The sequence below is a fragment of the Dictyostelium discoideum genome, assembly GCF_000004695.1.
Source record: "Dictyostelium discoideum AX4 chromosome 1 chromosome, whole genome shotgun sequence".
NCBI classification, from domain to species: Eukaryota; Evosea; class Eumycetozoa; order Dictyosteliales; family Dictyosteliaceae; genus Dictyostelium; species Dictyostelium discoideum.
The window spans coordinates 4,581,076-4,595,419 of record NC_007087.3 but is presented as its reverse complement, the minus strand read 5'-3'; the positions used below and the strand labels follow the sequence as shown (position 1 = coordinate 4,595,419).

General features: G+C 18.2%; 6 protein-coding genes across 6 annotated transcripts; 2 read left to right on the top strand and 4 right to left on the bottom strand.

Annotated features, from left to right (window-relative positions):
- Positions 1-571: 571 nt before the first annotated feature.
- DDB_G0270290 (cellulose-binding domain-containing protein) lies at positions 572-988 on the top strand (the record flags this gene model as incomplete). Its single annotated transcript, XM_641591.1, has 1 exon — positions 572-988. The coding sequence occupies one exon, from the start codon at positions 572-574 to the stop codon at positions 986-988; it is 417 nt and encodes a 138-aa protein (XP_646683.1).
- A 910-nt stretch (positions 989-1,898) lies between these two features.
- On the top strand, positions 1,899-2,315 carry DDB_G0270288 (cellulose-binding domain-containing protein; the record flags this gene model as incomplete). Its single annotated transcript, XM_641590.1, has 1 exon — positions 1,899-2,315. One exon carries the CDS (start codon positions 1,899-1,901, stop codon positions 2,313-2,315), a length of 417 nt encoding a protein of 138 aa, XP_646682.1.
- Positions 2,316-2,555: 240 nt separating this feature from the next.
- Positions 2,556-4,493, bottom strand: DDB_G0270286 (hypothetical protein; the record flags this gene model as incomplete). The annotated part of the gene is made up of 1 exon (XM_641589.1): positions 2,556-4,493. The coding sequence occupies one exon, from the start codon at positions 4,491-4,493 to the stop codon at positions 2,556-2,558; it is 1,938 nt and encodes a 645-aa protein (XP_646681.1).
- Positions 4,494-5,103: 610 nt separating this feature from the next.
- Positions 5,104-7,806, bottom strand: DDB_G0271062 (FNIP repeat-containing protein; the record flags this gene model as incomplete). The annotated part of the gene is made up of 1 exon (XM_001732908.1): positions 5,104-7,806. One exon carries the CDS (start codon positions 7,804-7,806, stop codon positions 5,104-5,106), a length of 2,703 nt encoding a protein of 900 aa, XP_001732960.1.
- A 515-nt stretch (positions 7,807-8,321) lies between these two features.
- DDB_G0295695 (hypothetical protein) lies at positions 8,322-9,234 on the bottom strand (the record flags this gene model as incomplete). Its single annotated transcript, XM_001732907.1, has 4 exons — positions 8,322-8,353; positions 8,609-8,719; positions 8,790-8,852; positions 9,072-9,234. 4 exons carry the CDS (start codon positions 9,232-9,234, stop codon positions 8,322-8,324), a joined length of 369 nt encoding a protein of 122 aa, XP_001732959.1.
- A 2,608-nt stretch (positions 9,235-11,842) lies between these two features.
- Positions 11,843-14,018, bottom strand: DDB_G0271060 (hypothetical protein; the record flags this gene model as incomplete). Its single annotated transcript, XM_641587.1, has 2 exons — positions 11,843-11,888; positions 11,950-14,018. The coding sequence occupies 2 exons, from the start codon at positions 14,016-14,018 to the stop codon at positions 11,843-11,845; spliced, it is 2,115 nt and encodes a 704-aa protein (XP_646679.1).
- Positions 14,019-14,344: the final 326 nt, after the last annotated feature.

Here is a 14,344-nt window from a genome sequence, read left to right as displayed (position 1 = left end):
TAAAATCCTTTGATATGTTCATCTTTTTTTTTTTTTTTTTTTTTTTTTTTTTTTACTCGCTTTAACTCATTTACACAAATAAATAATTAATTAATCCAAAAATAAAAAAATACAATAAGTTATTAATATAAGCAAAAGGTCACCAATTTTTTATATTTTCATTTTACAATTTAATTTTTATAAATTTTTTTTTTTTATCATTAATTTAATCATATTAATCATTTTTACCACATTTTTATTTTATTAAATATTTATACTTTTTTAAGTAATATTATTATATCATTATACTGCCAGTATGCATACCATTTTAATAAATATTTTTCTATTGTGCATTTATTATTTTAAAATTTGTAAATAGCAATATAAGAATTTTTTTATTTTTTTTTAAAAAAAAAAAAAAAAAAAAAAAAAAAAAAAAAAAAAAAAAAAGAAAAATACTATTTAATTTTTTTTTTTTCTTTAAATCATTAAAAAAAAAAAACAAAGTAAAATTACTTATTTCTTAAAAACATTAAAAATCAAATTTTAATTAAAGATCTTAAATAAAAAAAAAAAAATAATTATACTAAAAATGATGATCAAACATATTTTATTAATTACTTTTATGATTGCAATGTTTTCATTCGCAGTTTATGGTGAGAATCAAGCAATGCAATTAACAATTTCTCAAATGAAAAATTCCACATGGACTGATCAAGATATATCTTATTCTATCTATGTTGCTACTGTAATCAATACTGGAACATCAATGGTTTATGATGCAACTATAATACCAGAATCCAATTTCAACATTCAAAGAAGATCTGATCTATGGAAATTAGACTTTGTAGAAGCAATTCCAAAAGATTTACAACATGCAAAATTACATTTCCCACAATACATTTCACAAATCGGTTTAGCATTTAACACCACATTCACTTTCGGTTATATTACTAAAGGTTCAGAACCAGCAATTTTCTCAATCACTGATCTCGTTTACACAAAATAAATTGAAACAGTAGATTTCTTTTGACAAAGTAAAAAAAAAAAAAAAAAAAAAAACCAAATAAATTTGTAATGTCCATATTATCTATTTTAATACCAAAAATGAGTTTTTGAAATTATCCATATCAGCCTTAAATCAATGTTTAGATAATATCTATTCATTTCTTATTTTTTTTTTTTTTTTTATTTATCTAATAAAATTTTATATAATGTAATTGTTTGTGGGTAAGCCAAAATAAAAAAAAAAAAAAAAAAATATATTCAAAATAAATTTGAATTTCTTACAAAAACTTGTTCTCACTAGTTGGATCGGGTTCGTTTTTTTTTTTTTTTTCAAATTTAATTATTCAGTTTTTTTTTTTAAAAATCCTTTTATATTTTATTCTATTTTTTTTTTTTTTTTTTTAACTCATTTAAAACAAATAAGTAATAAAAAATGATTTAATACAAAAAAAAAAAAAAAAAAAAAAATACAATTAATTATTATTAAAAACAATAGGTCACCAATTTTCACATTACAATTTAGTTTTTACCAAATTTTTTTTTTTTAATCATTAATTTAATCATATTAATCATTTTTACCACTTTTTACCACATTTTCATTTTTTTTTTAAAAATTTATACTTTTTTAAGTGGTATTATATCATTATACTGCCATTATGCATACTATTTTTATAAATATTTTATATATTTTACATTAATTATTTTAAAACTTGTAAATAATAATATAAGAATTTTTTTATTTATTATTTAAAAAAAAAAAAAAAAAAAAACTATTTAAGAATTTTTTTTTTTCTCTAAATCATTAAAAAAAAAAAACAAAGTAAAATTACTTATTTCTTAAAAACATTAAAAATTAAAATTTAATTAAAGATCTTAAATAAAAAAAAATAAAAAAAAGAAAATTATTAAAAATGATGATCAAACATATTTTATTAATTACTTTTATGATTGCAATGTTTTCATTTGCAGTTTATGGTGAAAATCAAGCAATGCAATTAACAATTTCTCAAATGAAAAATTCAACATGGACTGATCAAGATATATCTTATTCTATCTATGTTGCTACTGTAACCAATACTGGAACATCAATGGTTTATGATGCAACTATAATACCAGAATCCAATTTTAACATTCAAAGAAGATCTGATCTTTGGAAATTAGACTTTGTAGAAGCAATTCCAAAAGATTTACAACATGCAAAATTACATTTCCCACAATACATTTCACAAATCGGTTTAGCATTTAACACCACATTCACTTTCGGTTATATTACTAAAGGTTCAGAACCAGCAATTTTCTCAATCACTGATCTCGTTTACACAAAATAAATTAAACTAGTAGATTTCTTTTGACCAAGTAAAGAAAAAAAAAAAAAAAAAAAAAAAAAAAAAAAAAAAAAAAAAAATCTAAATAAATAAAAAACATCCAAATTATCTATTATTTTAAAATTTGTGTTCCAAACTATATGTATATATATCTACTCTTTTCTTTTTTTGTAAATTATCTATTTTAGTTTTATCGAATTAAATTATATTAAATTGATTCTTTTTTTTTTTTAATTACTTAATTTATTTTATTTTATTATTTTTATAACTAGTATGAGATAATACATGATCTTTACACATTTTTAAAGATATTGAATAATTTGGATCAGAATTATAAAGAAATTCAGTTTTAGAGTGAGTTTTAAAATGAGTTAATGGTAAGGAATTATCTAAAAATTGAAAATATCTATTTGAAAAGTATTTAATTATTTTAACATTTGGTGGTAATTTAAATTTTAAATTTTTCCAATTATTAATTTTTAAGGTAGTTCCTTCTTCTGATAATTCAAGTTGATCTTGATAATCATAGATTTTATGTTGAATAATTGATAGTTTAGTTAATGAGCAATGTGATTTTGTTATTACATCTGGTATTAATATATCTAAAAATGATTGACGAGAAGATAGCTTTAAAGTTTTTAAACCAATTGGTAATGAACCTTTAATTAAACATGGTTGATTCTTTTTGAAAACTGATTTCAATGTTAAATATTGCATTCCATCATTTACTTTTGGTACAACACTATCGTCACCGTGAAATGAAAGATATTCCAATGAGTTTGGTAAACATCTTGGTTTAATAGTTTTAATATATCCATCACACAATGTTAACGATTTTAAAGTTGATGGTAATACATTTTCCTCAATTTCATTAAAATAACCACCAAGATCCAATTCAATCAATTTCGATGGTAAAACACCAGCTTTTAATATATCCATTGAACCACCATAACTTAAATTTGTATTACCCAATTTTAAAATTGTAATTGATTGAGGAAAGAAATTTACATCAATTATAGTATTTGTATCATAGTATAAATTTGTAATTGTTGTTGGTAATGTTTGATTTTTACAATATAAATCATCTTTTTTAAGTGGTTCATAATTTAATCTTTTGAAATTTAAAGTTTTTAAAGATTTTGGAAATTGTTCAGATTTTAGTAAACCATCTCTTGGATTACAACCTGTAGTATAATCAATAGTTTCAACACCTTCTGGAATAACACCAATATTAATTTTTGAATCAAAATTTGTATTAAAATGTAATATTTTAAATGTAACTTGTTGTTGTTGTTGTTGATCTTTATTATTTTTTAAAAAAAAATAATTTTCTAAAATTGGTAAATTAAAATCAACATATTTCATATTAATTTGAGAATTTATTTCATCATGGCAACTAAAATCTAAATAAGTTACAGATGGTGATATTGATAAAGGTTTAATATATCTTGTATATGGTTGACCTTGATAATAATAACCACCACTATAAAAATTACTATTAATTTGTAATTTTCTAATTGACAATGGTAATTGATTCTCTAAATAATCATTTATAAATTCACTATCTTGATTGTTATTATTATTATTATTTGGTAGTGATAATTCAACATAATCTAAAAAATCTTTAAATTTATATTGTTCCAATTCTTTAATTGATGTAAATTTCTTTTTAAATCTATTATTTTTAAAAATTGATAAATAATAAATTATTTTCTCTTTAATTAAACCATTTCTCCAGATATTGTTTAAAAAAGTTTCACCACTTTGTTCACTATTTTTTAAATTAAAATAATTAAAATTTTCATTTTTAATTAATAATTTTTTATTATTTCTAATTATATCCAAACAAATTAATAGTTGTTTTGTAAAATTTTCAATTTCTTTTTTATTATTAAAACATTTTTCTAATTCTTTGATTTTATTTTTAATAAAATTATCATGAATACTATATATAAATTCATGATTATCTTTTAATGAGTTAATTTGTTCCAATTCTTTAATTAAATAAGAATTTACAAATTTTTCTTCCTCAATAAAATTAATTTGAAATTTACAATATAAATAAAGTGATTTTAATGATATATGTAAACCATTTTCTGATAAATTCTTTACATATTCTAAAATCCAATCACCATCAATTTTTCCTTTTAAAAATAACCAATTTAATAAATTTCTTTCCATTTTTTTTTTTTTAAAAAATCTTTTTTTTTTTATTGTATAGAAAAAAATAAAAAAAGAAATAAAATATTATTTTTTTAAAAAAAAATATAATAAATGAAGATTTTTTTTTTTTATTAAAAATAAATTAATTATAGTTATAAATATTTATAAATTATATGTGATCGATTTTTTATTTTTATTTTTTTTGTTTTTTTAATTTTTTTTTTTTTTTTTTTACAAATTTTAAAAAAAAACAAAAAGAAAAAAGGAATGAAATTGTTTTTTTAATTTCATTCTGGGTATTACAATAGTACCAGTGGTAATAATCAAATATTTAAAAAAAAAAACTCTTTAACCAGATAATTTTTTTTTTATTTTTAATTTTTTTTTTATTTTTGTTTTTTTGACCTTTTTTTGTTTTTTTTTGTTTTTTGTTTTATTTTTATTTTTGCCACTGGTCGCCTGATTTTTTTTTTTTTTTTTTTTAATAATTTATTTTTTATTTTTTTTTTCAAATATTTTTATATTTTTAGGTTTTGTGCGAGAGAATGGCGATTTGAACTAAACAATGTTTTTTTTTTTTTTACTCCTAAAATTAATACCAACCACATTAAACAATATTAAAAATTGATTATATTATTGTTTTCAATAATTTTTTTAAAGTTTTCCTATGATCACAAATTTTAATTAGATGATACAGTTGGAGATTATTATCAATAAATTTATAGTTAATATTAAAAACAATAATTTCTCTTAATTTCAAAGAGTTTTTTGACTGTGGTAATGAATAGGATGATAGTGGTGATGATGATGATGATGATGATGATGATGATGATGATGATGATGATGATGATGATGATGATGATGATGATGATGATGATGATGATGATGATGATGATGATGATGATGATGACGAAGAAGATGATGATAAAATTATTATTGGATTTGAATAAGCAACAATTAAAATTTCTAAATTTGGGAAATTTAAATCAATATTTAATTCTTCTTTAAAGGAAGATGGTAAAGCTAATATTTTTAAAGATTTTAGATTTTGTAAATTATCTTTTAAAATATAGTGACTAAGATTTAAAGATTTAAAGTTATAACATAAATCTAAATGAGTTAAAGAGTTTGGTAATGGATGTATTGAATTATTTGGTATATCACTTATTGGACAAATGTAAAGAGTTTTTAAAGAGTTTGGATAATTAATTGTTGGAATTTTAAAATTATTGGAATTTGCACCTTGAAATGAAATTGATTTTAAAGTTTCAGGTAATAATTTAATTTTAGACATTGAATTTGTTTTAAAATGTGTGAATGGTAAAGAAGAATCATTTTCTAAAAATTCAGGATAAAAATTGGTATTGAATTTAATGATTTTTACATTTGATGGTAATTTGAAATTTAATAATTTCCAATTATTAAATTTTAATATCATCTCTTCAAATGATAACAGAGTTTGATTTTCATAATATTCATTTTGAATAATTGATATTTTATAAAGAGATTTATGTGATTGTGTTATTACATTTGGTACTAAAATATCTAAAAATGATTGATACGATGATAGTTTTAATGTTTTTAAACTAGTTGGTATTGATCCTTCAATTAAACAACCAGTTGTTGTTGTTGTTGATAGTTTATTAAAAGTTAAAAATGACCAAACTTTTGTTAAATAATTATTATCTGGTGGTGGTAGTGGTGGTGTTGTTGGAGAGCCATCGTCGCCATGAAATGAAAGATATTCTAATGAGTCGGGTAAACAGCCTGGTTTGATTACTCTATTATAACTTTGGCTTAATGTTAATGATTTTAAAGTTGATGGTAAAACATTTTCTTCAATTTCATTATAATAACCACCAAGATCTAATTCTATCAATTGTGATGGTAAAACACCAACTTTAAAGGTATCTTTTGCATAGATATATTGAGTTTTCCCTAATTTTAAAATTGTAATTGATTGTGGAAAAAAGCGAGGTTCAATAATATAATTTGGTTCATAATATAAAAAAGTTAATGAAGTTGGTAATGTTTGATTTTTACATTTTAAATTCTCTTTTTTAAAAGTTACTTCTGGAATATCAGAAAATGTTCTTTCAAAAACCAATGTTTTCAATGACTTTGGAAATTGATTTGAATATAACAAACCATTCTCTGGGTCCCATGATGTAGTATAATCAATATATTCTATACCTTCTGGAATAACACCAACATTAATTACTGAATCGAAATTGGTGAATATTAATTTTTTATATACATTTTCATTTTCATTTTCATTTCCATTTCCATTAACTGTTTTAAATAAATCATTTTTTAAAATTGGGAAATTATAATCTATAAATTTTACACCAACTGTTTGAATTTTATTTATATCATAATCGTCAACACTAAAATCTAAATAAGTAATCGATGATGGTATTGACGATGGTTTAATAAATTGTGTGTATTGATAATATTTATATCTATTTTCAATTGAATACCAATAATTTATTATTGGTCTTTTTGTAGAATAATTATTAATTTGTAATTTTCTAATTGAATTTGGTAATTTATTATTCTCTAAATAATTTATAAATAGTTCATTTTCATTTAGATTTTCATTTTCATTATTATTCACTTCTTCTTTATTATATAGTGAATTTTTTATTGGTATTGATATTTGAATGTGATCTAAAAAATTCTTAAATTTATATTGCTCCAATTCTTTAATTGATTTAAATGACATTTTAAATCTATGAGTTTTAAAAATTGATAAATAAAAAATGATTTCATTCTTTAAAAAATGATTTCTCCAAATTTTCTTTAAAAATAATTCACCACTTTGTTCATTATTATAAATTAAATTAAAACTATTATTTTCTTGTTGTTGTTGTTGTTGTTGTTGTTGTTGTTGTTGTTGTTGTTCATTTTTTATTAATAATATTTTATTATTTCTTATTATATTTAAACAAGTAATAAATGGTTTGCTATTTAATTGATCATGAGTCCCTTTTAATGATAGTAATTTACTATCATATAATTCAATCATTGTATTTGTTATTCTATCATGTTGGCGACAATATATAAATTCTGAATTATTATTATATGAAATTATTTCTTCTAATTGTTTTTGTAATAAAAGATATTTATTTGTTGCACTATCACCATCACCACCACAACAACAACTACTACTACTACCACCATCTTTATAATTTCTTTGTTGAGATTTAATATAATTAACAATGGAATTTAAAGTAATATGAAAACCATTATCTGATAAATTATTAATAAATTCTAAAATCCAATCTTCTCTTCCTTTTAGAATTAACCAATCATATAAATTTCTTTCCATAATTCTATTTCTATTTCTATTTCTATTTCTATTTGATTAATAATAATAATAAAAAAAAAAAAAATACAAAAAAAAAAAAAAATAAAAAAAAAATAAAAAAAAAAAAAAAAAATTAAAATAAAAAATAAAAAATTAAAAAAATAATTATAATTATCTACTGTAGATATTTTTTTTTAGATTTTTTTTTTTTTTTCAATTTTACCAAATAAATATAAAAAAATTATAAAAAAATAAAAAAAAATAAAACAATTAAAATAGAGGTGTTGTTTTTTTTTTTTTTTTAAAAAAAAAAAAAAAAAAAAATATACCGTAAAATAACTTTGAAAAAAACATACAATAACTTTACAAACTCCAATTAGTTTAATATTAAAAAAAGTGTCATTAATTTGTTGTTTTTTTATTATTTTTTTCCATTTAATTCCATTTTTTTTTAATATGATGTTAAAATCCAAAATTTGAGTTTTATTTTTCAGGACACTAAGTAATTTAATCGGCCTTATAGTTAATTTCTCTAGTTAATCTTGAAGATCTTGGACACCAGAGGCAACTATTGAATTATTTATAAATTTTTTTTTATAATAATAATAATATGTTAATCAAATTGTATTTTTTAATTTTAAAAAATATTATTTAATTAAATACATACCCTGGAGCGAGAACTATAATTTATCGTTTTATAAAAAATAATAATAATAATAATAATAATAATAATAATAATAATAATAATAATAATAATAATAATAATAATATATTAGTTTTAATTTAAAGTTTAAATATTAATTTTATATGTTAAAATACTCACTACTACAGGGTCTATCAATGTTATCTTGTATCTTTTGAGATGTAACATCACAAATTCTAACACCAATGTCAAAAAAATCGATTGTATTTGGGTCAAGAATAAAGGAATAATCTTTAAGTGATGAAATGAATTAATAAAATAATTTTATATTAAAAGTTTATAAAGTCAATAGAATATTTACTTGGATTATATTTTTCTTGCTTCTTTTTAATATTACCCATTACATGAATTTCATATTCTTCCTCTATTTTAAAAATAAAATAAAAATATTGTTAACATTTGAGTGGAATTTTCTAAAAAAAATGATGTCTATTATTATTATTATTATTATTATTATTATTATTATTATTATTATTATTATTATTATTATTATTATTATTATTATTATTATTATTATTATTATTATTATTATTATTATTATTATTATTTTTATTATTAAAGTTTGTTTCAATTTATAACTTACTTCCAGACAAAATTTTTCTGGCTTTTTGAATTTCTGCGGATTTTATTAATTTGAAAACAAACTCTTCGTTATCATTGGTTTTTAAACCAAAATAGGCTTCATGAGATTGTACCAATACTGAAAATGTTAAAAGAAGAGATAATAAAGCTAATAATAATTTCATTTTTACAATTTAAAATAATTATTTAAGAATTAAATTAATTTTTTTTTTTTTTTTTTAATTTTTTTTTTTTTTTAAATACCTAGGCAAAAAAAAAAAAAAAAAATAAATAATAATAAAAAAAATAATATTAATAAATAATTAAAAAAAAAACAATAATAATTCAGATTTAAAATTTGTGAGATAATTACTTACAGGCTCGTAGTTTAGCACTCTCCAATTGGGTCTATTATTAATAAAAAACTAATACATTATTATTATTATTATTATTATCACCATCATTATTATTAATAAAAAACCAATACATTATTATTATTATTATTATTATTATTATTATTATTATTATTATTATTATTATTATTATTATTATTATTATTATTATTATTATTATTATTATTATTATTATTATTATTATTTTCCAATAGGTCTCGATAAAGAAAGATAATTCTTATTTTTTGTTGGCCCATATGACTAATTAAGGCAGTGTTCATTGAAATAATTCATCTTCTAAAAAATGAAAATTTCATATCCGGATGCCGGCAGATTTTTTCGTGTGAAAGTTTTAATTTAAATTTATTAAAGAATTATTTACAAAAAAAAAAGAAAAAAAAAAAACTAAACAAAGAACTGTTTTTTTTCTTTTTTTTTGTTTTTGCTAATTATTATTACTTTTTAATTTTTTTTTTTTTTATTGTCTTTTAGTATTTTTTTCAAAAATTTATCAGATGATAAAATATTAATACAGGGATTATTAAAATTAATTACATATGATTGGATTAAATCAAATAAAAATCATTTGAAATTTAAAAACAAATTAATAATAATTAAAAAAAAAAAAAAAAAAAAAAAAAAGAGAACCACAAAATTACTTTCACCACTTTAATGCCGAAATTTACATCCACCCTTACAATTTTCCCACACTAAAATAAATACATACCATTATTTAATTATTTGATTATAATAATAATTTTTTTTTTTTTTTAAACAAAAATATAACACTGGAAAAAAAAACCTATTAAAATGTTAAAATATAATTAATTAAATTAAATTTTAATAAAAGTTTGTAATGCTATTTTATAAATTAATAAAAATTATTACAAAATAAGATTAATAATAACAAAAAAATAAAAAAAATAAATTTTATAAAAAATGAAACTTATTATAAAAAAAAAAATGGCATTTTTTATTAAAATTTAATTAATACTAAAAAATAAGAAAATATATTAGAATTTTTAAATTTTATTAATTCGGGGTTATTTTTTTTAAAAAATAATTATAATAATTATTAGAAAATAGGATATTTTATAAAAAATGTAACCTTTATTATTTTTTAATAAAATATATTAAAAATTAAGATAAATAATAATAAAAAAAATAATAAAATATATTAAAAATTGAAACATTATATAATTTTTAACATATTTTATTAAAATATAATAAATACTAAAAAAATGAGATAATATATAAGAAGGTTATAAATTTTATTAATTATGGTTTTAAAAATAAGATGTTTAAAAAATAAAAAAATAAATTATAAATTGGAAAATTTTATAATATTCAACATATTTTATTAAAATATAAGTAATCCCTAAAAAATAAGATAAAAAATAAGATAAAAAATAATAAATTTTATAAAAAAAAAAAAATATATATTTTAAATGAAACTTTTTATTATTTTAAAAAATATAGGAATTGAATTAATAAAAATAAGATATATTATAAGAATAAATATGCGAAAACAAGCAAAATTTTATTAATTTTGAACTTGGTTTTTTTTTTATTTTTTTATTTTCTTTTTTTTTTTATCCATTTTTACTATATTTTCAAACGTTTTTTTTTTTTTAACCTTTTTTTTTTTTTTTTTTTTTTTTAACTTTTTTTTTTTTTTTTTTACTTTTTTTTTTTTACTTTTTTTTTTTTTCATAATTTTTTTTTTTAGATCACGAACATGATGAAATCCAGTGTGAATTTTAAAAGAACTTCCATGTAGTGGAACTACATGTAGGAAATAATTCATTACCTTTTTCCAACAATAAAACTTGATGCTTTTTTTCAATGTTAATTGCAGATAATGAACCTGAAGCTCCACCTCCAATTAAAATTGTTTCAAATGTGTTATTATCCATAATTTTTGAAATTGTTTTATTTCTTATGATTTACTTTATTTATATTATTTTTTAAAAAAAAAACTTTAAATTATCTACTTTTAAAATTTCAGTTTTAAATATTATTAAAACAATAAGTCTTATTAAGATTTTCATACCAATTTTATATTATCCAAGTTTTTTAAATAATAAATAAATACAATGAAATAAATAAATAAACGTATAAATAGATTAAAGGTATACTTTTTTTATTTATTCTGTATTAATACTATGTCTATTAATCCTTTTGTCTTTATAAAATTAAATTTTTTCAATTAATTTTCTTATTTCATGAAAGTATGGTAAAAATAATTTAATTTTAATAAAAAACAATAAAATTAAAATTATTTTTATTTTTATGATTGTTTTTTATTTGTTAATTTTAAATTTATAGATTGAAAAAATACTAATAGTGGGATGATATATTTTTTTTAAAAGGTTAAAAATTATTTTAAATCAATTGATTATTAGCAATAGCAACAGAAACAACATATCTTAAAAATAAAAAAATTTCTTTAAAAAAAAAAAATAATAAAAAAGAAATAAAACTGAATTTATTTATTTATTGTATTACAATATTAGTTTATAAAAATTTTTTTTTATATCACTATTATAAACTTTAAAAAGAGAATAAAATTGAAGATTATTATCTATAAAATTATAATTATTATTTTTAATAATAATTTTTTTTAATTTTAAAGATTTTAGTGGTTGTGATATTATAATTTTTGGATTTGAAGAACCAACAAATAAAATTTCTAAATTTGGGAATTCTAAATCAATATTTAATTCTTTTGTAAAAGTTGATGGTAAAGATAGTATTTTCAATGTTACTAATTTTGAGCACTTTAACAAATTATGATTAAAATTTGGAATAAAAGAAGAATCATAAAGGAGATCTAGTCTAATCAAAGAACTAGGTATGGAATCAATCGATGGGATATCAGCAATGGAACCAATGACTAATGTTTCTAAAGAGTCTGGATAATTTGTTATTCGATTTTTATTTGTGAAGGGATCGAATTGAGATTTCAATGAAATTGATTTTAATGTGTTTGGTAGTGTTTTAATTGCCCATGTTGAATTTGTTTTGAAATGAGTGAATGGTAATGAATCATTTTCTAAGAATTGAAAGTATCTATTTGTGTTTAATTTAATTATTTTTACACTCGGTGGTAATTTAAAATTTAAATGTTTCCAATTATTAAATTTTAAAATGGCATCACTATCTGATAATTCTTTTTTTGTTTTATAATCAAACATTTTACTTTCTTGAATAATTGATAACTTTGTAAGAGACTTATGAGAAATTGATACAACTTCTGAGATTAAAATATCTAAAAAAGATTGATGTGATGATAATTTTAAAGTTTTTAAACTAATTGGTAATGAACCTACAATTAAAACTGGTTGTGGATGTGGCGATTCTTTTAATTGGTTTGAAAAGTATGACCAAAATGACCACCAACCTTTTTTTGTGTCTGAATGATCTTTTATAATTGCATTAGAATCGCCATGAAATGAAAGATATTCTAAAGAACTTGGTAAACAACCTAATTTAATAGTTTTATTATAACTTTGACATAATGTTAACGATTTTAAAGTTGGTGGTAATACATTTTCTTCAATTTCATTATAATAACCTCCTAGATCTAATTCAATCAATTGTGATGGTAAAACACCAATTTTAATTTTTTCATTTGAATAAGTGAATTGAGTATTTCCTAATTTTAAAATTGTAATTGATTCCTGAAAAAAATTTCTTTGATTTATAAAATTGGTATCATAATTTAAATGTGTAGTTGTTGTTGGTAATGTTTGTTTATTATTTAAAATTATTTGGTTATCATGATAATTTGTGCAACTACCAATACTACTACTACTAAAATCTAAATATGTAACTGATGGTGGTATTGATGATGGTCTAATATATTCAATGTAATCATTAGTTTGTAGAATATTATTATTATCAATATAATTACAATTAATTTGTAATTTTCTAATTGAATTTGGTAATTGAAATTCTAAATAATCATTTATAGATTCACCATCTATATTTGAACTTGAATTTGATAATGATAATTCTACATGATCTAAATAATCTTTAAATTTATATTTTTGAATTTGTTTAATTGATGTAAATGTCATTTTAAATCTGTGATATTTAAAAATTGATAAATAATTAATAATTTCATTCTTTATACTATCACTTCTCCAAATTTGATTTAAAAATAATTCACCACTCTGTTGATTAAATATTAAATTTATATTTTCTTTTTTTATTAATAATCTTTTATTATTTTTTATTATTTCTAAACAAGTAATTAATGGTTTGATAAATAAATTTTGATTTTCTTTTATTTGATTTATTTCTTTAATTTTATTTTTAATTAAACAATTTTCACATCCATATATAAATTCTTGAGAATTTTTATTATATTTTAAATAAATTGGTTCAATATCTTTTAATAGTAAATTTCTATACTTTTTATCAAAGGAAATTAAGTCAATTTCAGATATACAATGAAAATAAAGTGATTTTAAAGTTATATGTAAATTATTATCTGATAAACTCTTTACATATTCAAGTATCCAATCTTCTTTTCCTTTTAATAATAACCAATTCAATAAATTTATTTCCATTCTATATCTTAAAAAAAAAAAAAAATAAATGAAAAAAAAAAAAAAAAAAATGAAATAAAAAATAATTATAAAATTTTCAAAACATTCCACTTCATTATTTTAGATTTTTTATTTTTTTTAAGATATTTTTCTGATTTTTTTTTCTTTTTTATTTTCAAAAAAAAATACCAAAATATCCAATCGTAATTTAAAAAAAATGGAAATTAATATTTATTCTGTATATTTTCTGTACCAAAAAAAAAAATAAAAAAAATAAAAAAAAAAATATTTTATTAACTTTTTAAAAGAATTTCATACCTTTAACAAAAAAAATAATATTTTCCTAT